Here is a 25,014-nt window from a genome sequence, read left to right as displayed (position 1 = left end):
CTTAACAATTATAAGATGCAATGAAAGGGTTGAAGGATCAAGTTCAAGAAAAAGATCAGAGAGCAAGAATAACAACCAAAACTAAAGCAAAGGTTGAGAGGTCAGACACTTTACCCCTAAATCTGTAATTATCACAAAATTATCATCATGGAGCTACCGTGACCAATATCATTTGGTAGAGAGAAGGCTTTTAAGAGTATCAGTCATTTTAATCAAAACTGAGAACTAATTTGTTTTTCTTTTTTGCTTAAAAAGCAGAGAAATTCATTTTTGTCATCTAATCTAATCTTCTACGTCAAGCCACATCATGTTGAACAAGAACATTCTACTGTTGTCTCTTCAGATAAGTCTTCTAGGAACCACTCTTGGTGGGAATGTCCTGATTTGGCCAATGGAAGGTAGTCATTGGCTAAATGTTAAGATAATTATAGATGAGCTGATTAGGAAAGAGCATAATGTGACTGTCCTAGTTGCTTCTGGTGCACTTTTCATCACACCGACCTCTCACCCATCTCTGATATTTGAAATATATAATGTGCCCTTTGGCAAAGAAAGAATAGAAGGAGTGATCAAGGACTTTGTTTTGACATGGATGGAAAATAGACCATCTCCGTTAACCATCTGGAGATTCTATCAGAAGATGGCCACAGTCATCAAAGACTTCCACATGGTGTCTAGAGAAATCTGTGACGGTGTTCTCAAAAACCAAAAGCTAATGGAAAAGATGAAGAAGAGCAAATTTGAGGTCTTGGTATCAGATCCAGTATTTCCTTGTGGTGATATAATAGCTTTAAAACTGGGAATTCCATTCATATACTCTTTGAGGTTTTCTCCAGCCTCAACAGTGGAAAAACACTGTGGGAAGGTACCATACCCACCTTCCTATGTTCCTGCTATTTTATCAGAACTCACTGACCAGATGTCTTTCAGTGACAGAATAAGAAATTTCATTTCCTACCATCTACAGGACTACATGTTTAATACTCTTTGGAAATCATGGGATTCCTACTACAGTAAAGCTTTGGGTATGTTACATTTTTTTATTATTTGAATTTGAACAAACACTTCTTTACTTCCCTATGGCTATTATTCTTCAATCCTACATGTTGATTAATATCATTTGATAGCAGGAAAGATGATAAAAGACACTATCCTTTGGAAATACAGTGTGTTGTTTTCTAATTTTATGGACTTGAAGATACCACCTAAATTCTTTTATGGATAACAAACATATGGTGACAAATACCTAAACTTAAAAATAGGACTAAATTCCCATTTAGATATTACATTGAAAATAGAAATTGCCTGGAAACTTCAGTGCGTGGGCTGTGGGGAAAGCTGGAAGAGATTCAGCTTTCTGCAAGCCTATTATTATAGACATCTGTGTGTGTTTAAAGCCATATATGTTTATGGATATGATTATTGCACATAGATGTCCTACTATTTACTAGGCACTCCCTTCAACAGGGAAGTTACAACAAAGACTAAGATAAAGCTCCTGGCTTCAAGAAATTTGCAGTCAAGCAGAGAAGTCAGACATGAAAAGGAATATTTACAGTATGACTAATGTGGGTAATGGAAATATGTATAAAGAACAGAGGTAGTATAAAGGAAACAGGCACGTGAGATGAGAGAGTGGTATTCCGAAAAACTTAAAAGAGTTAAGGTGATACACAAGGAAATTTTTAAACAGTGAATATGAATTTTCCTACAAACTAAGTGTGGGGAGGAAAACAGTATGTTCCATGTTGTGGAGTCTTAAAATAGCAGTCTCAGTATTTAGGAAGGTCAAAGTATAAAGTCGGGAGGCACGGGAAAGAATGCTAGAGATGTCAAAATTGCAAGAATGAATTTATTCAATAAGTATTCACAAAGTCTCTTGCATGTCATGCTAAGCATCTTGGTTTTTATCTAATAAGGAACTGGGGAATGTTGAAAGGGATGTATTATGACTGGATCACCTTTTATTTAAAATACCTGGACAGATGTGGACCTAGAGTGGAGGGTTGTTAGACTGTAGGCTACTGTATCACGCCTGGAAAGATGTGATAGGAGCACATACTAGTGAAGTAGCTTATAAACAGAGAAAAATAATGAGATGAGACCACAAAGTAACAACTAGGAGAGCGGGCTGTTGATAACTGGTTCCCAGTTATGAGTGTGTGACCATGGAGGTGTAATTAAGTTTCTTTGCACCTGCATTTATTTATCCCATCTCTAATAGGACTACTGAAAGAACTAAATTAGTTAACATATAAAAGGATTTTAAGACAGTGTCTAGGAGCTAATAACCATTCAATTAGAGTTTATCAGATAAAATTAATAAAAGCTGATAACTGGTGAGGAGTGTTAAAGGGGGGATGAGGAAGAGATTAAAATGGTTTATTTTTGTGATATAACTGACAAATAACATTGATTAGTTTTGGGTGTACAATACAATGACTTGGTATTTGTATATACTGCTACATGATGACCACAATAAGTCTGGGTAGCATCTGTCACCACACATAGTTCCAATTTACTTTTCTTTAATAAGAATTTAAAGCTCTGCCCTTTTAGCAACCTTCAAAAATGCAATACAGTTTATCAGTAACTACAGTCACCATGCTGTACATTAGATCCCCAGGACTTATTTATTTAATAACTGCAAGTTTGCACGTTTTGACCACCTTCACACATTTCACGGATTCTCTACCCCTCACCTCTGGCAACCATCAGTCTGTTCTTTGTATATACGAGTTAAGGTTTTGTTTTGTTTTGTTTTAAGGTTCCACTTATAAGTGAGATCGTATAGTATTTGTCTTTCTGTCTGACTTATTTTACTTGGCATGTCCTCAAGCTCCAACCATGTTGTTCCAAATGATAGGATTTCCTCCTTTGTTATCATTAAATAATATTTCATTGTGTGTGTGTGTGTGTGTGTGTGTGTGTGTGTGTGTGTGTGTTTGCGTGCGCACGCACAAGCCATGGAAACAATCTAAGCGTCCATCGTTGGATAAATAAAGAAAATGTACTACCGTATGTGACTATTGTAAATAATGCTGCAATGAACATGGGGGTATAGATATCTTTCCAAGTTGGTTTTCATTTTCTTTGGATAAATATTCAGAATTGGAATTTCTGGATCATATGGTAGTTCTATTTTTTATTTTTTCAGTAGCCTCCATATTGTTTTCCTTAGTGGCTGTACCAATTTATATTCCCAACAACAGTGTGTGAGGATTCCCTTTTCTCCATAGCCTCACCAACATTTATCTTTTAGTTTTTTTTATAACAGCCATCCTAACTTGTGTGAGTTGATATTGTGTTTTTGATTTGCATTTCCTTGATGGTTAGTGTTGTTGAGCATCTTTTCATGTATCTGTTGGCCATTTGTATGTTTTCTTTGGAAAAATGTCAATTCAGATCCTCTGCCCATTTTTAGCCTTTTTTTTTTTTTTCTACTAGGTTGGATAAATTTTTATATATATTTTGGATATTAGCCCCTTATCAGATATATGATTTGTAAATACTTTTTTCCCTTTTGGTAGGCTGTCTTTTTATTTTGTTGATGGTTTCCTTTGTTGTGCAGAGGCTTTTTAATTTGATGTAGTCCCACTTGTTTATTTTTGCTTTTGTTGCCTTTGCTTTTGGGTGTCAAATCCAAAAAATCACTGCCAAGATCTGTGTCAAGGAACTTACTGCCTGTATTTTCTTCTAGGAGTTTTGTAGTTTCACTTCAGTGAGAATAAAAGTCTTTAATCCAATCTGAGTTAATTTTTCTATAAAGTATAAGATAGTGGTTCAGTTTCCTTCTTTCCCATGTGGGTGTCCAGTTTTCCCAACACCATTTATTGAAGAGACTGTCTTTTTTCTACTTTCTACTTGGCTCCTTTGTTACAAATCAATTGACACTATGAGTGGATTTATTAAAGAGGAGTGTTAAGAGGGATGTAAGTTACAGTTGGTGCATCATCTCCTCTGGATATGTTCAATAGTTTCCCCCTAATTCAAAAATAGATATTTATCGCCTGGAATGTAAACAAAGGCCCAGCTGTTCTGACATTAAGAGAGAATATGCATAGCTACTATGATGATTATAAACTACCCTATGAAGATAAAAGTGAACAGTCAACATTGGAGGACTAAAGCTGGACCTTAAAAATAAAGAAGATAAAGAAATGGCAACTTTATGAAGCAATGAAGCTGTCAAGATCTTCAAAAACTCTTTAGTCTCCTCATGCACGTTGTTAACTAAGTGACATCTGAATACACGCAGCATCCAAGTTAATAAACTAGAGGAATGTGTATGGAGACTTCCTTGGTCACAATATATGTCCACATTTTTATCTCATCACTTATATTTTTATCAACTACTTGTTCTCAACCTTGGAATAATAATTGTCAGGATTACAATGCTCTTTATTAAATTGGTGAAATTACCCTTAGGTAAACCTTCCCCATGCTGGCAGTCTCAGAATCACATTTCATTCTATTTTACTTGTAAGTTAATGCTGGTAATAAAACCACACTATTTTCCTAGTCTTAACACATGAGAATAATCTTTCCTAACAATTTGTTCATGGGAATGTAATGAAGATTTCTAAAAACATTCTTACACTCTGATTCTGATAATATCACGTTTCTAATCAAATTACAATCTTCTGACTTAGAATGACTATTTAAGTTTGTTTTACTAAAACACAATATTATTGATGCCCAGGGATATGAGCACACATATTCAAAAGATCAGGTAAGAAGTAGAAATACTGACAACTCAGAGTAATTTATTTTTGTGCAAGACTTTGCACAAATGAAATGATAAATGAGGGTGATGAATGGACCTGACTTGTAAAAAGAACTTATTTCCAACTTGTAATTTGAATTTACATTTCACTTTAGCTTGAACGCTCTAATCAAAGTCATTGCAACAAATCAATATCGCCTCAGGTCTCAAATTGTCACACCTGAGTAAATAAATAGAGGACAATTTTCTGGGAGATTATTTTTCTTCAAGGAATGCTATAAGAACCACAGAGTGAGTCCTTAATCTCTGCTAATTTCTAGGAATTGGATATTATGATGTGGAAATTACTTCTTTTATTTCAGGTCATGGGTATTTGGTTTGAACTCACGAATATCATTAAGTAATAGCAGGTAATATTTGTTGATCTCTTTTGCACTGGACACCATAAGTGCTTCACATATAATATATCTCTTAATCCTTGCAATGAACTTGTGAAGAGAAAACTAGTATGTAGACCAGTTTTTCTCTCCTTTTAAAATTTCAGATGTGAATCCATTAGTTATTCAGAATATTTTTAGTTTAAACTTTCTTTGGTACTTTTCTTCTTCCTTTCAATGTACTTAGTTTTTGAAATCTGTTGTTCTATTTCTCACCTATTTTAATTTGCCAAATGGTGTTTAATTGGGCCATGTTATCACTAGGTAGTTTCCTCTTCCTTAAGGCGTAAGACTCCAGGTGACTGTTGCCTGGGGCGATTTGCCTGAGCATAGCTTTCTGGTCCTAAGAGCCTCACTTCAACTGAAAATAAGAAAAGGCTTCTGCAGAATTCAAATAATATTTGTTTAAATTTGAACCAGGCAAATTCAATTTTTATGTTTATATTAACAAAAATACCATCAAAATTGAGGAAACATTTAAGAAAATAATGATGTAGCATTTTAATGCCAATAAAAATATTTATAAACCATAAATATTATCTATTGCTACCAGACAGTTTTATCCTGTGGCCATTATAAAAACAAATGGGTTTTGTTGTGAGTAAGCTTTATATATTAGATTTATGTAAATATCTAATGTATTATTATATACAAATAATTAGGTGAACAACTTCTAAATTAATAAATTAATTTCTAAAAACTAATGCCATCTATAACAACATATCTTGAAAATATGTTAAATTCAGTAGGAAAAACAGCAGACCTCCAAAAAAGAAAAAAAAAATGACCATAATATTCAGCTCTTTACATGAACTAGGTACTCGCTGAGCACAAGTAATTAATGTAAAATAACGTGTTAGAAATGAAACAAATTTGAGTGTATATCTATCTCTCCATTAGTGCTTGATTTTCACTGTTCATTTGAAAGAAGATAAAAAATGTATTGGAGTCTTTCCTTTGAAGGGCAATACATTTTTGTTTGGATCTTTCTTTTCCTTTCTTTCTTTCTTTTTTTTTTTTTTTTTTCTCTTCTCTTCCTAGCTTTTTCTTTGCTTCCCTCTCTCATTCCTTCCTTTCTGTTTCTATTTTTTAATTTAAGTTAATCTTGGTTGGTTAGGATTTTCCAAATCACCACCGGTAGCATTCCCTTTTCCACAATTACCCGTGAGCCGGACAACAGCCATGGGCATGACATCCGAGACGGAATTTGCAGGGTGACCTGCACAATATCCAGGGAGAGCTTTCACTGGTTCTTTGTTCCCTCTCAGTGGAAGGGAATGAAGCTCAATCTTTATGCATATAAGCTTGAATTTTATATTTGTCTATTTCTTAAATCACTTGTAAACTTTGGTACTGAATACATTGTTAGTAATAGATCGCTTGTGATATGTCCGGAGACTGAGCATGACTGACGCTCGTGGAGGGACTTGTCCCTGTTTCGGCACATCCGCACCAAAGCTCAGGTGCCCCCGGGGAGCCATTGTGTGAGGGGTGGAAGAGAGGAGGTGGAACTAGGTGATGAAATCTGTTTAAACTGGTCATTTTTAAAGTCAGATTCTCTCCCCACAATAGCATGTATAGCTAACATTCATTGAGCACAAATGCCGTTGGGAAGAATTTACATGCATTGTTTCACACTGTCCTCACAACTACAGGAAATACACATCGTCATTCTTCCCCACTTTGTAATCAGGAGGCTAGTAACTTGCCTGAGGTTACAATTAAGGAAATGGTGAAGCATTTGATGGCAGTCCTGGGGCGAAAAAGAAAGCTTTGGAAGATACTCAGTTTATATAGAGTAAAACAAAGAGAAAAAGAAGAGAGCGCACCTAAATTTAAAATTTCAAAGGAATTAAATAAATGCCAATCAAAGAACTCAAATGAAATGTAAGCATTAATGTAAGGCTAAAACTATAAGGTTACTAACGACTTGATTACTCAGGTTCCTAAAACAATATGAAGATTGATTTCCAGGCTTTTGCGCCACTGGAACCACGTCCAGACCTGAGAGACAATAAGAAATGAATCAGCACAATTCCGTCCCAGCCGTTCAGCGCATTATTCACGGAGCGCACGGGAAGAGTAAACCTTCAAGGCAGGACGTGTCTTCAGAGGAAAAGTATAATAAGAAAAACTCCTGTACAAAAATATTGTTTTGAGGATTTTTCAATTTAAACTAATAGCATTATGCGTATTTTAAGAAACTTTAATACTAATTTAATTTTATACAGATGACTAAACATTCTCTAGCAGGCGTTAAATACAAAAATTTATTAAATTTTATTCTGAGAACTTTATATCCATTTTATTACTATTTGGAGCCCTCTCTTTTAAAATAAACAGAGAACAGAAAGGATCACTTGATTCTGTAGGGGGACAAAACTTGCCACCTCAAACTGTGTCTTTGGCTTGAGGATTATTTGGGGCTGATTGTTTTTTTAGAATCAAAAGGTTCTGGAAGTCTTTCTTTTTACCCCTCCCTTAACTGCCTAAAATATTTTAGATAAAAGCCCTGGTCCAGGAAGAGCCCTCTCACCACAGATACCTACAAAGAACATGGGCTACTGTCAATGGAAACTCAACAGGGCCTGGAGGCCAACGTCCACTCCTGGTCCCATTGTCTCTGTGTGGCACCGAAAACACTTGTTTACCAAATACTGTTTCTCCACCTCTGTGCGAATTGCCTTCCTCCCCTTCGAAGTCCCCAACCCTACTCACTTCTCCTTCTCTCAGATGGCATATAAGCCTCAACTGCCCAACCTGTCCTTGGGCCTCATAGTCTTATGGAACCCCGTACATCATTAAATTTAGTTTTTCTCCTGTTCGTCTGTCTCATGTCAGTTTAATTCTTAGACAAGTTGGAAAAACCTAGAAAAGTTAGAGGGAAAGTTTTGTCCCTCCCTCACAATTCAAAATACAAGAACAATATTCAAATTCGTGCACATTTTCTATGGCTGATCTATTTTTCACTCATGGTACTTATATATTGATGTTTCACAGGCATGCGTTTTTAAAATTATTTTCTGACCTCTTTGGTTATGTTTAAGATGCCATTATCAAATGTTCACAATAGGAAATGTCATGTTTTCTAATTTTTACTACTATAAAATGTATCTCAAGTATTCGATTTAAAAAGTGGAATATAGAAGAAAGAATACTTATGAATTACTAGTATTGTGACTTTCAGATTATTTAAACCTCTCTTGATCTTTTTTTCTCACATACAAAATGATGGAGTTGGATAAGCTGGACTTGTACTGTCTCCAGAATGAAAACAATATCAGAATTCTGTTACGCAAAACTTATTCAAAATAGCTGTTAGTGAATTCATAAAGCAAACAAATATGTGATCCTTTTAAATTAGTGAACTTCATTTTGTCCTGAAATTGGGCTTATTTGGCAGGAGCTATTATTTTTTCACTGATAGAAATTTAAATCTAAGTTTATACCTACATATGTCTCCAAATATTTATTTTCTATCTCTTTATAATTTTTGAATTTGCAATTATGAAACATTTCAGGAAACCAAAGAATAAATCTAAAGGACATCTACACTGATGTCAATGGGATTAAACACCTTAACATCCAAGAATAATTTGAAAACAAAAAGACATGTACATCAGCTATTCATTAGTTCTATTATCTCCTATTGTTCTTTACTAAATTAGATAATTATGTTGTTTTCCTGAAGAGATCACTTAACAGTGGAAAGTTGATTCCTTGAACTCTTGAATGATTTTTTTTTTTTAATTCAGGGTAATTTAGGGCTGCCTACATGCATTTGATTCTGGAATATATATTGACAAGTTTTAAGTGCTAACATAGATATTGCTAGTGGGTAATTTCTTTTAAATCATTATATTATTTTTAAAAGGACTTCAATAATTAGACAGATCCCAGTATTTTATAGATAAACTTTGGTTATCCCTTTTATGTTGTGTTTTGTCACCTTTTAATAAGGAGGTCATGATGACAACAGTTTTCTTTACGAAGATATTTCTTCACTAGGCCTGTTTTAATGGCCGTCAAGATGATTCCTACTGTCCGTTTACTGCTTTGTTTCAAAACCTAATTAATTTTAAAGGTACTGCCTCTGTACCAAATTGAGGCTAGCTCTTGGAAGGATACAAATACAATCATTCTAAAAGCATCACTTCTTTCTCCCCTCTTTCCCTTTCTCTGCCTTCCGGGTTCTTTTGTTACTCAAGGGCCTGAAATTGCACAATTCAAGAGCAACAGAGTAAGAAGAGAAAAACTGCTACTTAATTTCCATTCTCAGTTCCTGGCTTCTATCCTTTTAATCTCTTTATTTGTTCTTATTTTCTCTTTTTAATGGCAGCCTCTAATAATTTTAACTGTTAAAATATCATCATTATACAGTTGCCCTCGTTTGGACTGACCTTCACTAAGAACTTCAACTAATAGATACCATTATATCTATGTCTAGCTACTCATTCTGTAGCTAGCCTGCTGATTTACTGATCAAACTTGAGGCAAAGTAATTTAACTGCTAACATTACTAAACTCTTGATCTGAGCTAAGCAGTTTGCAAAGCAGCTTTGCAGATATTATTGCTAATCCCCAAGGTAAGGTAACAAATTAGCACTAGTTCTCATTTATACATGAGAAAACTAAGGCTAAGAAGATATAGATAATTCACCATCATGAAGCTTGTAAAAGGACAGTTTTTGAATCTGGCTCTTTTGAACTCTGGTGTCCACCTAATTTAAGCTATTAAATAACTCTGAGTGAAAAATCATGTGGTTCCCGGGGTGCTGGTCCCTACTTCCTTGATTTGTATATAAAGGTGTCATAGGGAAAGAAACTGAAAATTTCCCTGTAACAAGGAGACAATGATCGATCTGCTTTATCACAGAAGGAAAGGGCTCTCTATCAAATATGTAGTAATTTACGCTATACCCCAATTAATCTAAAACATCCTGAAGTATTTGAGCAAACTCTTCCAAGTGACACTTTAAAAATTTTTTTTCATAAATATGAGCCATGGGGAAAGATAATAATGCTGGTCATTGTGCATAGCCAGAGTTCCTAAAACCTACAAAGATGAGGCATAGCATTGTAAAAAGCTGGCCGTGAGTGGAATAAGGTTAGAATTATAGTCCCAGTTGTTCTACTTGTCAAATATGTTTCTGGGTGCGCAATTCAACATTAGTTTCACTGTCCGTGAAATGGAGTGAATCACTTTCACCACACAAGATTGTGAAAAGGACTGAATTAGACAATGTATGTAAAAATGCCTTGTAATAAAGGCAACCAACTGGAAAGTACCACAAATTTTGACAAAGCAGCTTTGACAGTAAGAACTGTTATTTTTCATTTAACAAAATTTTGGGATATACACATTTTGTAAGTCATAGCATCACAGAGAACACAGATATCAGGCTTATAACCTGCCTGCACTTTTTCTTTAAAATAGGGCCAGATTTCATTTCTTTTGCTGAAATAATTATATTAGTGCATTTAGGAATTTGAACTATATTGTTTTCCTTTCAAACTCTAGACCAATGGACCTATGAATGAGTGTAGCTGTCACATTAAATATTATTTTATAATAAAATAAAAATTATCTACCTAAATACACTTCTAAAGTTTCTTTTCATTTTAAAAGATCTGCAGTAGGAGGGTTTCCATAATGGACATCACCATGCCTAAGAAGTTTTTCCATCTGCTGATTTTTAATTTGATGCTGACTCAAATTGTTCTAACTGGGAACGTGCTAATTTGGCCAACAGATGGTAGCCATTGGTTAAATATTAAGATCATTTTAGAAGAGTTGAATCAAAGAAATCACAATGTGACTGTACTGGCTTCATCAGCTACCATATTCATCAACTCCAGTCCTGATTCTCCTGTGAATTTTGAGGTGATACCTGTTTCCTACAAGAAGAGCAATATCGATTCCTTAATTGAACATATGATAATGCTGTGGATACGTCACAGACCAACTCCTCTCACACTCTGGGCTTTCTACAAAGAACTAGGAAAACTCCTAGAGACTTTTTTTCGAATTAATATCCAAATCTGTGATGGAGTATTAAACAACCCCGAGTTAATGGCAAGACTTCAGAAAGGTGGTTTTGATGTGTTGCTGGCTGACCCGGTAACAATCTGTGGAGACCTGGTTGCTCTGAAATTAGGAATTCCATTTATGTACACGTTGAGGTTCTCTCCAGCCTCAACAGTGGAGAGACACTGTGGGAAAATCCCAGCACCAGCCTCCTACGTACCGGCAGCCCTTTCCGAGCTCACTGACCAGATGACCTTCAGTGAAAGGGTTAAAAATACCATATCTTATCCTCTGCAAGACTATATATTTCAATCCTACTGGGGAGAATGGAATTCATACTACAGCAAAGTTCTAGGTAAGTCTCGAAAATAGTCTCTCACTAATGATTCCAGATACCTTATTTATTCTAATTGTTAGTACAGCAAAATGCCCCCATACCAGAGCATATGCCAAGTTGAAGTAAATATACCTGTATCTCTGTAAACGTCCTTGAAAATTATCTTTGGACACATTCTTTAAAAAATAGACTGGTGGTGTTAATACATATGCTCTTGTCTCAAAGCAAATAATCTTGCCTATTTAGGTAATAGCTTTTCAATGTGGCAATCAATATACAAATATAAATGAAAGCACCTTTACTAGGATAAATTATGACACTGAGAAAAAAATATCTTGGTAAATATTTTAAAGTGATATCTGGTTTACTTTCCCTTCTTTGTTCTTCATTCTTTCTTTGTCTGAAGAAGCTTTAAGATTGGGCATTGGAAACTTGAATGTATACCCTCCTCTGCTTCTCAGTCTCTCTCTCTATCCTTAGGCTCCCTTAGGTGCCTGGGCCAGCACTGCCTCCAACTTAATTGCTCAGGGACCGTGGGCAAGCCTCAAGTTTCCTTGCCTCGCAGACTCCTTATGAGGAGCAAACAAAATAAAGCAAGCTGTCAAGGCCAGTTCTGGTTGGTTGTTGATACTGCTTCTCTTTCTCACTTTCGTAAGTAGTCCTTAGTTAATTTTTCTATTTTCTTCTCTCCTGAATATATTTTTTCTCTAGATCTATTCGTAGTAGCAGAGATGTTAATTCACAACAGGAGTTAGTAGTTGATGCTGCCAGTGTTACTTTCTTACAAAGGTAGTATGACAGTTCTTTTGCTCACCTTTCTGCCTTCCTCCAACCCTCCTTCCCTCCCTCTCTCTGTTTCTTTTCCTTCCTTCCTCCCTCCCTCTCTTCCTTCACTTATTTTCCTCCCATCTTGTGTAGGAAAGTTACCAAATACGAACCCAATACCTCCCTCTTTTTTAGGCACTGGGAATGCAAGCATTAGCCAAATCCATCAAAATCTCTATCTACCCTCATGGAGCTTACATTCTAGTAAAAAGGAGACAAATGAATAAAATAAATATATAAAATATATAATAGGGGGAGAGTGTTAAGCATGTGATATATGCTATATGGTAAAATAAGACCAGATAGTTCTGAGTGTAGGGTTACACCTTTAAATAGAGTGGCAAGGGAAGTTTCCAAATGAAAGGATGACATTCAGACAAAGACCTGAGGGCAGTGAGGGTGAGAACCAACAGGATCCCTGGAGGAAAAGCATTTCAGGTGTAGATAAGAACAAGTGCAAAGACCTGTGTTAAGCCATAGAAGCAGGATTTATGTAAGGATTTACAATAAAGATTTATTGCAACTCGACCTTAATCTAACCTTCCACAAGTAAGATCGCTAATTTTTTTTTCTTTTTTTTTTTGATTTTGGAATACTCTTTAACCAGTGTTCCATCACTTAAACTTTTAAACATCTTTGTAGAACTGATTTAGAGGGAAGATACTAAACATACCACACGTATAAATGAAACATACAGAAGCTAATTAAAATCTGCACATATCTTTGAAAATATGGTAGAATTTTGAAGGCAAAATTCAGTGGTTTTGTATTTTTTATCATGTAACGTAACTGTATTTTTTCCTGGATTTCAAATTACATAGGCCTCAAAAACATACTTAGCTTTAAATGTAGATGTTATTCACATGATTACTCCCCAAGACATCTGAAATATGTGCTATAATAATCATCACTGAGCATATATGTATCACACACTAACGACTGCGGGTTTGAATGACATAGCAGTCTATATTTCTTAAATAGGGAGCTGCAAAAAGTAAAATAGTGAAAGTTCTCACAAAGCACAAGAGATTCTGCATTCAAGTTCCACTTGCTAATTCTGTGATCTCAGGCAGATAACTTAAACTCCGAGTCACAGTACATCCTTCTCTTTAAAATGGGGTAATTATTTCACTGTATTACTATTTTTTAATTGAAGTATAGTCAGTTACAATGTGTCAATTTCTGGTGTACAGCATAGTGACCCAGTCATGCATATATATATATACATATATTTGTTTTCATATTCTTTTTCATTAAAAGTTATTACAAGATATTGGATATGGTTCCCTGTGCTGTACAGAATAATTTTTTTTAATCTATTTTTTATATATAGTGGTTAACCTTTGCAAATCTCAAACTCCCAAATTTATCCCTTCCCACCCCCTTTCCCCTTAACCATAGATTGTTTATTATGTCTGTGAGTCTGTTTCTGTTTTGTATTTCACTATATTCTCTAGGATGATCATATGACAGTATATGTATGGCTATTCTGTAGCAACTGAGAAGGATTATACTTATGTTGACTGTCATTTACACCAAACTACATGAGAACTCTGCAGTGACAATGCCCTAATTATACTACCACAGGGCTCTGGTACATAGAGTAGTCAGTAAATATCTATAGAAAACAAATGACCTCTGGGATATACTAAATCTCCTCTCTCAAAGGAAGCCATGACAAATTATATAATGTGTGAAAAAGGCTTTGTGAAACAGAATATTCCTGATTTCTCATTTTCACAGAATAATAATCTAGTTTCAGAAATCCCACTTATTAAGAGATTAAATATCTTATTTACTTAAAACCTTTACACTCCTCATGTTACTAAACATAGTTAGACAACAAATAACTACCTTGAATATTCTATTTCAAATTGAAGTACATTTTCAAGAAGAACTGGTAAAATCCAATCTGTTTTTTGTTTGCAATTACATTCTTAAAGTATTAGCAACACCTGTTAACCGTAAACTGATACTGAAACAGGGCAGATACCTTGTATTCGATATTATCTTTGAACAAAAGAGATTTCATAACATGTCAAATATCTCTGTGTTCCCTTTTCAATAGCTATTCTTCATTTCTGTGAGAAAAATAAATTAGAAAAATAACATTTAACTGTGGTAAAGAAAAAAATAACACAGATCTGTTTTCAAGGAAACAGAAGTAAGTAACAAGGAAATATCTAATTGCACTGTTTAAAAATCCTGTTGTATTTATCAATGAGAAAATCGTTTATGGATGAAGCAGATAAAAATGATGATCAATTCCATTTTAAATATGCATCTAACTCCTAACGGAACAAGCGTGTCTGGGTATATGCCAGTCATTGTTACTCATATCCAGGAGTGACTCTATTCATCTTTCCCTGGCTGATTGTCCTGTGATATCTTCAAATTGCCCTGAGCTGGATCTCTCCCCCAACCTCAGGGAGATCTGCTGTACATACAGCAAAAGGATAGTTCTCATGTGGGCAGGATTTGGGACCACCCTTTGCTGCAGCTACAGGAAGACCAAGGGCTTGAAAGTTGCAGTGAAAATAGTTAATTCGGTAAGGAAACTGGATGGCCTCATTTTGCCTGTGTCTTTTGGTTTCCTGGTTTGTCTCCATCTTTCCCAGCACACTGCAGATGAGAAAAGGAAAGCCCAGTACTAATTTATGTGCAAGTGTAGCCTACTCTTACCTGTCAGTACCACATGGGCTCCATGTTGGTCCCTCTTTCCCGACTGCTAAATTGTAGATGGATTCCTTAGAACTAAACCTTTCCCTAACTTCCCCCGAATTTCCTGGAACTGAGCTGCACTACTCAACATTTTTACATTTGATCCTGGCTACCTTTCTGGATCTAGTATTTTGTTTATTTGCTTCTTTTTCTGTATCCCACTCCCATTCTAATCCCAATTGCCAACCTCTCATCCTTTTCCCAGAAAACTTGGATCTCTCCGTTAATCTGTCTTCATGTAAGCTTTTAATTCCTCCTTACATATCACTTTCCTGCGGTCAGTGCTGTGAGATTTCTAAAATTCTGTATAACCTTTCTCTTGAGATTAAACGTAAATCATAAATTGTACAGCTCATTGCAGTTTTGCGATATAAACCCATCCATGCAAACCAGTACCCAGACCAAAAAGCAAAACATTATTACACTCATAACTCCTTACTGTTCTTCATACCAGTCCCTACAACTCCTGTCTGATGGATCGACTTTCTTGACTTCTGACACCACAGATTAAATTGCCTGATTTAAACTGTGTAAATGAACCACGCATTATGGCTCTTCTGTATTTTGCACCTTCTGCTTAATGTCATGATGTTTATATTTGTTCAAGTTGTTGCATGCAGGTATAGTGTGTTCATTCTCATAGCTATACGGAGTCTAATGTATTAATATACATTTTACTTATCCATTCTACTGTTGGTGGACATGCAGACTATCTTGGTTTTGGCTATTTATGATAAACACTGCTATGAACATTCATGTACACGTCTTTTGGTGAATATATGTGTGCCATACTAGGGGGTGTATACATGAGAGTGGAATTGCTAAGTTGCAGGGCATGTATATGTTTAGCTTTAGAAGATGCTGCTAAATTCTAGTTTTCCAAGGGCTTGTGCCAGTCAATAATCTCATCAGCCATTTCCAGCTGTTCTCCATTCTCATCACCAGTTAGTATTTTCTTTTTGTTCTTTTTTTTATTGTAACCATGCTATTGATGTGCAGTGCTATCTCATTATTATTTTTTACTAAGGGCTAATTTACATTTTCTTAAAAATGCTACCTCAGTGCCCTTTATTCTGTACCTTTCTGCTTCTGCTTCAGCTCATTTCAATTTAACTTAATACAATTCAATACATTCAGTGATGTAAGACAATCTGCCAGGTATTGTCAGATATATAATCTGACACACCCTTGATCCCCTAAGGGAGCTAGTAGAATGTTTCAATAATATGCAATTTACACATTAGTAAATTATATATACATTTATAACAACAATCAGATTAGATATAATAAAAGTTGCCTGAAGAAGTACACTCAAAATTTTACCTTTAGCTTGCATGCATTTTTTCATTACCTATTTATACTTTTACTATTTGTACTTGCTTATTTTACATACATATATATGTTTTCAGATTCTTAAAAAGGTACATACACAATGTGATTTGTGTTATCAAGTGTATACACCTTTGTAACCAACACATCAATCAACCTCTAGGATCCCTACCTAACATAGCTGCTCTCCAGACCTTTTCAGATACTTATCAGACTGAATAACCTCACCACTCAGTTTTCATTCCTTTTATTTACATCCATTTTTCTTTTTCTTACTGAAATATAGTTGATTAATAATATTATATTAGCTTCAGGTTTATGACACAGTGATTCGAAATATTTATAGATGATATCCCATTTAAAGTTATAAAATAATGGTTTTATTTCCCTGTGCTGTACAATGTATCCTTATTGCTTATTTATTTTATACATAGTAGGTTATATCTCTTAATCCTCTAACCGTATCTTACCCACTTCCCCCTCCCCACTGGTAGTCACTAGTTTGTTCTCTGTAAGTCTATTCCTGTTTTGTTGAAGATACATTCATTTTATTTTTTTAAATTCCACATATAAGTAATAAATTAGAGTATTTATTTGCCTTTCTCTGTCTGACATTTCTTGAAGCATAATATCTTCTAGGTCCATTCACGTTCTTGCAAGTGGCAGACTTTCATTCTCTTTTATGCTTGAGTAATATTTCATTGTATACGTACACCACATCTTTTTTATCCATTCATCTGCTGATGGACACTTAAGTCACTTCCATAACTTAGCTATTGTAAATAATGCTGCTGTGAACATCAGTATGTATCTTTTTGAGTAAGTATTTTTGTTTTCTTTGAACTTTGGCTTTTTTTTTGGCGGGTTTCTTAATGCATTCTATAATTGTTTTTTAACTGTAAAAGTAACATCATCTTGTTGTCACTCATGTTCAGTTTGTGATCCATCAAGCATCCACCACTGGTCTAGTTTTCTATTCAGTGATTCTGCAGCTAATGCCCTTCCTAGATGTACCATCTGTACATCTAAAAGTGAGCGGACTGGACTCCATAGAGGAGGTGTAACCAAGGGAAGAGTGGAGGTGATGCCTGTGATCCCAGCAACTCAGCTGCAGAGAACATGGTAGCAGCAGGGAAGCCAGTGCACAGGACTGACTCCTGCCTCCTGGCAGCAAGGCACTTGCAGCCCCAGCTAACTGGGTGGCAGTAGGAGCTGGGCCTGTGGCTCTGTCCCTCCAGCCATGGAGGAACCCACAACTCCAGCCCCGGCCCCTGCTTTCAGTGGCAGTGCCTGTGAACCCAGCAACCCCAGGCATAGCAGAGGCACCTGTAACCCCCACTTCACCCCATCTTCCCCCTCTCTCTGTGCAAACCAAGCCCCTCTGACATAGGAGACCCCAGACACAGCAGCAGAAGTGCCCATCATCCTGGAACCTCAGGCAGAGAAGCCAGTGACACCAGCAGCAGCAAGGCTCCAGCAACCCAAGAGGCACAAGCAGTGCAAGGAGGGCACCAGGCAACAGCTCTGACAGTTAGTGGAGGGTGGAAAATGCCTACTCAAATATAGTAGAGTAAGAGAAACCAAAAACTTGTGCTATAGTGTCATCTACTGGAAAACAGTAGAAAGACCTTTAATTTCTAACCAGCCAAATCATTAGAATCAAGTTAAAAAAAATTGCTTAAAGAAAAAAGGTGTTTGCTATTTCAAATGTGCCAGCAGAGGAACAACTCATCAAGCATCATGAAGAGCCACAGTAACATTGTACCACTAAGAAAATGACTATTCTCCAGAAACCAAACTTAAAGTCACAGATCTGACAGCTGCAGTTAAAAACCTCAACAAGCTACAAGAAAATTCGGCAAGGCAATTCAGTGAGCTCAGGAATTAAATTATTAAATTAATTAACAGAAAGAATACTTTACATGGGAGATTTAAACTCTAAAAAGAACCAAACAGAAATTCTGGCACTGAAGAATTCAGTAAGCTGGAAGTACCACGTACCCTGATTTTGAATTATATCACAAAACTGAAATAATCAAAACAGCATGGAATTGGCTGAAAAACAGATACATAAATCAATGGAACAGAAGTGAGAGGCCAGAAATAAACCCACACACATATAGACAATTAATTACTGACAAAGGAGCAAAGAACATTCAATGGAGAAAGGATACTCTCTTCAATGAAGAGTGTTAAAATACTGGACAACTACATGCAAAAAAATAAAACTAAAACACTATCTCACATCATACACAAAAGTCAATTCAAAATGGATTAAAGACTTATATGTAAAACATACTATAAAACTCCTAGAAGGAAACATAGACATACTTTTTTGGCATAGGTATTAAAAATATTTTTCTGGATATGTCTCCTCGGGCAAGGGAAACAAAAGCAAAAATAAGACAAGTGGGACTACATTAAACTAAAAAGCTTCTGTATAGCAAAGGCAAATGCCAACAAAATGAAAAGACAACTTACATAATGGGAAAAGATATTTGCAAATCATATATCTGATAAAGAGTTAATATCCAAAATGTATATAAAGAACTCATGTAACTCAGTAACAACAAAAAAGCAGCCAAATTAAAAAATGGGTAGAGAAGCTGAATAGACATACAGATGGCCAACAGGCACATGAAAAGATGCTCAACATTACTAACTATCAAATGCAAATCAAAACCACGAGATATCACCCCACACCTGTTAGAATGGCTGTTATCAAAGAGGGAAGAAATAACAAGTGCTGGTGAGGATGTAGAGAAAAGGGAATCCTCATCAACTGTTAGCAGGAACGTAAATTGGTGCAGCCACCAAGGACAGTATGGTGATTCATCAAAAAATTAAGAATAGAATTACTGCATGATTGAGCCATTCCACTTCTGGTATTTATCCAAAGAATACTTCATAGTCTTTCTGTTTTTTATTCATGAAGAGTACTGGCTAGTTACTTTTTAGAATATCCCTTTTTTTTTTTTTTCCTGGTGTTCTCTGGTGATTAAGGTGAGATTAGGCTTCGTGGATAAGAATACTGCAGAGGCGATCTTGTGTCCCTCACCGTGTGGTGTATCAGAGGTACCTATTATAGATAGAAAGGTATTACTAGTGACCATGTTTTAATCACTGAGTTAAGATGGTGTCTGCCAAGATTCTCCTGATTTTACCCTTTGTAATTAACAAGTATCCTGACAGGAGATACTATGAGACTATGTGAAATACATTAATTACATGTTTGCACATATTTTTGCAATCTTTTACAGTAAAAAACAATATTTACAGAAGGAGTAATGGAAATAGAAAATCACCATTAGGCAAACTCATAGTAATAACTACTGCAGGGTATACAAAAATCTTTATACTTATTTGCAACTTTTTATGTCTAAAATTATTATTTATTTAAAGATTTAAGATAATTGGAAAATTTTGTTAAAAGAACATAAATGAAGAGCTTAGTTGGGCAGTTTGGGTTACATGAAAAAGGCACAAGCTTTAAAGAGTGAAAAAGGACTTGGAGAAAAGGCATCAAGTAGGCAAAACCAGTAGCTAGAATCAGACATCTTAGTCTATTCTCCATGTCTCTTCATCATTCTATCATATTTCCTATTCCATGTTTTTTTTCTTTTTATTCAGAATGTAATTCTAAATAACATCTTCAGATTTCTCTTTTGCGTCACTGTTTATTTCTACAGTTGTGCTTAATCTACTCTTCAATCTAGCCCTCGAATTTTGAGTTTCATGTATTGAATTCTTAATTTCCAGTAATTCTCTTTGTCTTTTTTAACAGATTTTCACAATTATTCTTTTTAATCCCTTGTTCCTTGCTCATATTTTCAGACTTCTCTTTCATACCCTTAAAAATATTGTACAAGATAACTGTACTTTTTGTCTCAAACAGTAATAATATTTCTAATCATTATGTTAATATTTCTGATTTCTGTTGCTTTCGCTGTTTCTCAGTCATGAGGTCTTGTTTCTTTGCAAAATATTTACCCTGGAATTTTACCTGTGGGAAGCCTTTGAAGCTGGGGTCAAAGTTTCTTCAAAGAGCTTTTCTAATTTGAACTGAAAATCAAATTAGAAAATTTGAAGGTTGACTTTATTAAGAATTCTAAGGGAAGATTTTTTTTATCCACACAAAGCCAAGAAGTTTTCCTTGCTATAAACTTCTCTGTAAGGGAACTCATTTGTAGAAGTGAGGCCAGATCTTGGAAATCTAGCATTATGTGAATGTTATGTGGGTGTAGGGTCTTAGACAAGCCTTGAGACTTTCCTTCTCCCCTCTCCTGCCACTTTACTGTGTATTTCCCAAAGAAACGGCAAGCTTGAACATCAGAATCCCTGCTTTGACTTTGTCTAGGGATTCTGCTGATTTTTCACTTTCTTGCCAAATCAAAAAATGACCTAATTTTATATTTTATCCAAAATTTTAAATGTTTCAGTTTGACATAAGTGAAAATATGCCATACTTTTAAGTTTATGCAAATAAATCTTTCCTCATAACCTGAACTCTTAGTTTTCTCATAACGAAATAGCTAGAAATAGCTCTCTAATAACACATACATTGCGAAATCAATTTCTGAGCTGTATTATATATCTTTGCTCGCTCTTTAGCTTTGTTTAAACTGTTTACGGTATTTCATGAACTTTGGCATAGTGAATAAATTTATCAGTCTTTTTTTTAATCACTTCAAGATTATTTACCCTGTATAAAAGAACTTTCACCCTCTAAGATTATAACGTTATCTCAGTTTTCTTCTAGTGGGTTCATGTTCCTGCCCTATCTTCCTATTTTCTGACTCTCTTTTGGACTCTGCTTTTTACCAATTACTGTAAGAACTTATGCAAAGCTTAATTATGCAACACAGTACCACTCTCAATCTTTGATCCTGGATTTATCTTGTCATCTTTTAAGCAAATCTACTCTAGGTTTTCATTTTAGCAAAACAGAAAAACTCTTAACGGATTTGAAATTTCAATACGGCTCTTTCAAATTATTGAAATGAATATAATTTTGTAACTGAATAAACCCCTTGATATAACTATGTTACACTTCGTAGAACACATATATGTTAATTTTCTCTTTTACTTCTAAGTGATAATTTTCAACCTGCAAGACTCTTAAAGACTTAGCTAACTCATAATTTCATCATTCCCTTCCTCTACCACGCAACCTCCTTCATGGGCTTTGCCCCTCTTCAGTTCATCTCTCCTTCTTAAGATCCATCTTCCTTATACTTGTGGAATAAGTATTTTTTAACTGGTTTATTTTCTGTAATAATCTGTGAAATCCCTTTGGATTGGAACTGTATCTTACAAGTCTCTTTATGCCCTGTGTATAATATAGAATCTGGCCTATACTAAGTGCTAAACAGCTTGTTGAAGGTATGACATAGCAAGTGATTTGGAGAATAATTGTAATTGGATTGAAAGATGGATGGATGATTGGACACAAAACCTCTACTTCTAAATTTTACCCCTCCTTTGAGATTCACAGGCACACGTAGTCATTAATGTACATACTGCTGGTCGTAAAATCTTCCCATAGCTACTTCTCCCTTAGTGTTTCATGATTTTGCTAGAGTCATTGTCACACTCTGGTTGCTCAAAGTATAAGCCGAGCACTTCCTTGTTAGCTACTGGTCACCTCTCACTTCTCATCAGTCATAAGGCTCTCCTTCTGGGCCCTCCAGTCACAAACCAATATTATATTCTCCCAGCGGCTCTCATCAGATCTTGCTTTCCTAATATTTAATTTTTAACACTTACATATTCTTTTTTCTCTGCAACTCAAATCCTATTTAGTTGCCAAAATAGTTTTATTAAAGGACATAATAATCATTTCCTGAACCTGAATTAAAAATTTGAATGGACACCTTTTCATGAAGATTAAAACTGAACCCAGAGTATAAGATTCAAAACTCTCCAAAGTGTCCTATTTTAACCAATATTTTCCTTTTCTGCCCTGCTCTGTGTTAGCCTCTGCTCCATACACACTGGACTAATAACTGTATACTTAAGTGACCATAACTTATGTATCACTGATTTTTTTCTCCTTTTTGTCCATTCACCTTCAGAATCCATCTTTTGTAAACTTTACTTCTGGACTTAGCTGAAATGTCCCCTCCATTCTGAAGCTTTGTCTGATTTTCTTTACATTGGAGTGACACCGTCTTCTGAGGCCCTGAAATGCTCTACCTTTGTATAATATTGAATAAAGTCCCCCTATTATGATGTGACGTGTGTGTCTTATCCACATACTAACATGTGACCAACCTTATTATAGGACCTACATTTTTGTTTCCCCAAATTACTAATCATTAAGTCCAGTATTATTAAACCTATTATCATTTACTAGACTTACTTAAATGGGTTCTTCTATCATATTTTAAAATTGTCAATGAAAAATATGTTTTATACTTTAACATATTTAAAACAAACTATAATGGTGCAATAACAAACTAAAATAAAGTTACAATTATGTCCTCCAAGATACATAAATATTTTATACCTCCTCCTGAACAAATATCGAATATTGTATATTGCTATGCCCAGTTAAAAACACTGGCAAACATCTCTGCGTGTAAGGGTCATTGCCTAACTCTAGAAGTTAATTTTTAACTTGATAGATATCTGAAGTACCACTTTGCTTCTGTGCCCAGCACATAGTCAACCTCTGCAGAGTAGTGTGTGAGGGGATTGCTGTCATGGTGTCTGAGAAATGGGTTTCAGCAATTCTACTGCTGCAGCTCTGCTTTGCTGGCTGTGGATTCTGCGGGAAGGTCCTGGTGTGGCCCTGTGACATGAGTCATTGGCTCAATCTAAAGGTTACTCTGGAGGAACTCACAGAAAGAGGCCACGAAGTGACTGTGTTGGTGCCTCCACAAAATTTCATCATTGACTCCAAAAAGCCTTCCAAGCTGAACTTCGAGGTGATCCCCATGTCCCAGGACACAGAGACCGCTATAAATACACTAAATGCCTTTTTAGACTTATCTGTTAACATCATGCCATCATTGTCAGCCTGGCAGTCAGCCAAAAAACTGCAGGATTTTCTTTTTCAAGTTACTGGAGATTATAAACTTCTGTGTGAGAGCGTAGTCTACAATCAGTCACTCATGAAGAAGCTCCGGGAAAGCAACTACAACGTTATGATTATCGACCCTATGATACCCTGTGGGGAGCTGATTGCTGAGTTGCTAGAGGTCCCTTTCATGTACACGCTAAGGCTCTTCATGGGTAGCACGATGGAGAAATACTGTGGGAAACTCCCGGCTCCACCCTCCTATGTGCCCGTTGCCATGGCAGGACTAACAGACAGAATGACTTTTCCAGAAAGGATAAAAAATGTAATGCTTTCCATTGTCTTTGACTTCTGGCTCCAGCATCATGACATTCGGTTTTGGGACCAGTTTTACAGTGAAGCATTGGGTAAGAGACTCTACTTTTCACTCTAAAGTACTTAAGAGCAGCAGCTAAGGAGGTCGAAGAAAAGTCTAGGACAATGAAAGGAACATATTTTTAAAACTTGCACTTCCACATAAAAGTCTACGAGTGATAGCCATGAACTGTTATTCAGTAACGAATTGGGAAGGGTTGCCATGGTTACTCTTTCTCTACTGTCATCTCTTTTGGAGGGTACTTCAGCGCTTAAGAGATTGTTAGCAAAACAAAATGAAATATAAAATACACCAATACATGTCAATCCGGTGGAAGATGGATTTTTTTGTTGGATATAAGATATCACAAAAAAGTCTAGTACGCTGAGTTTTTATAGTGGAGGATGTTTGATTTCTTACTGGTCGAAAGATGGTAACATATGTTGAAAGACAAAGATAATCCTTTTGCCTGATTCCAGTAATAAACTGAAACTTGAGCTATATTAACAATGGGACAACAAAGCTGGTATATGATTTAGTCTGAATATTGCTTTACAAATTTTGAGAATCATGGATAATCAGATTCAAAATTGATACCATTCTTCTGTTGGACCTTCTATTCCTATCTTGCTCATGAATCTGGGATGAAACGTCATTAAGTTGGACGTAAACTGCTTCATCATAGCTGTTCTTCCTGAAAAGTTTCTTAGGATGCTTTAGACTTCTTGTGGGAGTATTATACAAAAATCTAAAAAAATCAGATAGAAAACTTAAAATCATTTCCAGCTTGAGGTGTTAAAAAAGAGTTTATTTTTTGCTTCACTAGTTATGTATATTCTATTTTTAGTTGCTTGCCGTTTCTAATAAAGAATGGTTTTGCTTTGCACTTTTCACATATCCGGCTCTTATCTGATTCCATCAACTGAAGTGGGCTTTTACTCCAAGTATTTTTTGAGAGTCATGAAGATGAACTAGCAAACAAAAGATCATATTGGGTGTTCATTGGAAATATTAACTCAGTTACCATCCTTAATACGTTAGTTTGCCAGGGCTGCTACAGCTAACAGACCAGGGGGCATAAACACTAGAAATTAATTTTCTTATTGTCCTGGAAGCTGAAAGTCCAAAACCAAGGTGTTGTCAAGGCTAGTTTCCCTGGAAGTTGATCTCTCTGGCTTGTACATTCCTAGTGTCTCTTCCTCTTCTTGTAAGATCTGTTGTACTGGATTAGGGCC

The 25,014-nt window shown here is 35.6% G+C and overlaps 1 protein-coding gene across 5 annotated transcripts in view; it reads left to right on the top strand.

Moving 5' to 3' along the window:
• Positions 1–307: 307 nt before the first annotated feature.
• LOC105090959 (UDP-glucuronosyltransferase 2A1) overlaps positions 308–25,014 on the top strand; it is a 43,169-nt gene continuing 18,462 nt past the window's right edge. For 2 of the 5 annotated variants that reach the window (XM_064485140.1, XM_031469974.2), the window contains exons 1-2: positions 308–1,025; positions 10,917–11,546. In XM_064485140.1, coding sequence (XP_064341210.1) covers positions 308–1,025; positions 10,917–11,546 — 1,348 coding nt within the window. Of the gene's footprint in view, positions 1,026–10,916; positions 11,547–23,094; positions 23,832–25,014 lie in introns of those variants that run through there. The other 3 variants (XM_064485149.1, XM_010982373.3, XM_010982371.3) reach the window with 2 other exon arrangements.

This window comes from Camelus dromedarius, chromosome 1 (assembly GCF_036321535.1).
Source record: "Camelus dromedarius isolate mCamDro1 chromosome 1, mCamDro1.pat, whole genome shotgun sequence".
Classification (NCBI taxonomy): Eukaryota; Metazoa; Chordata; class Mammalia; order Artiodactyla; family Camelidae; genus Camelus; species Camelus dromedarius.
This window is presented reverse-complemented; position numbering and strand designations above follow the sequence as displayed.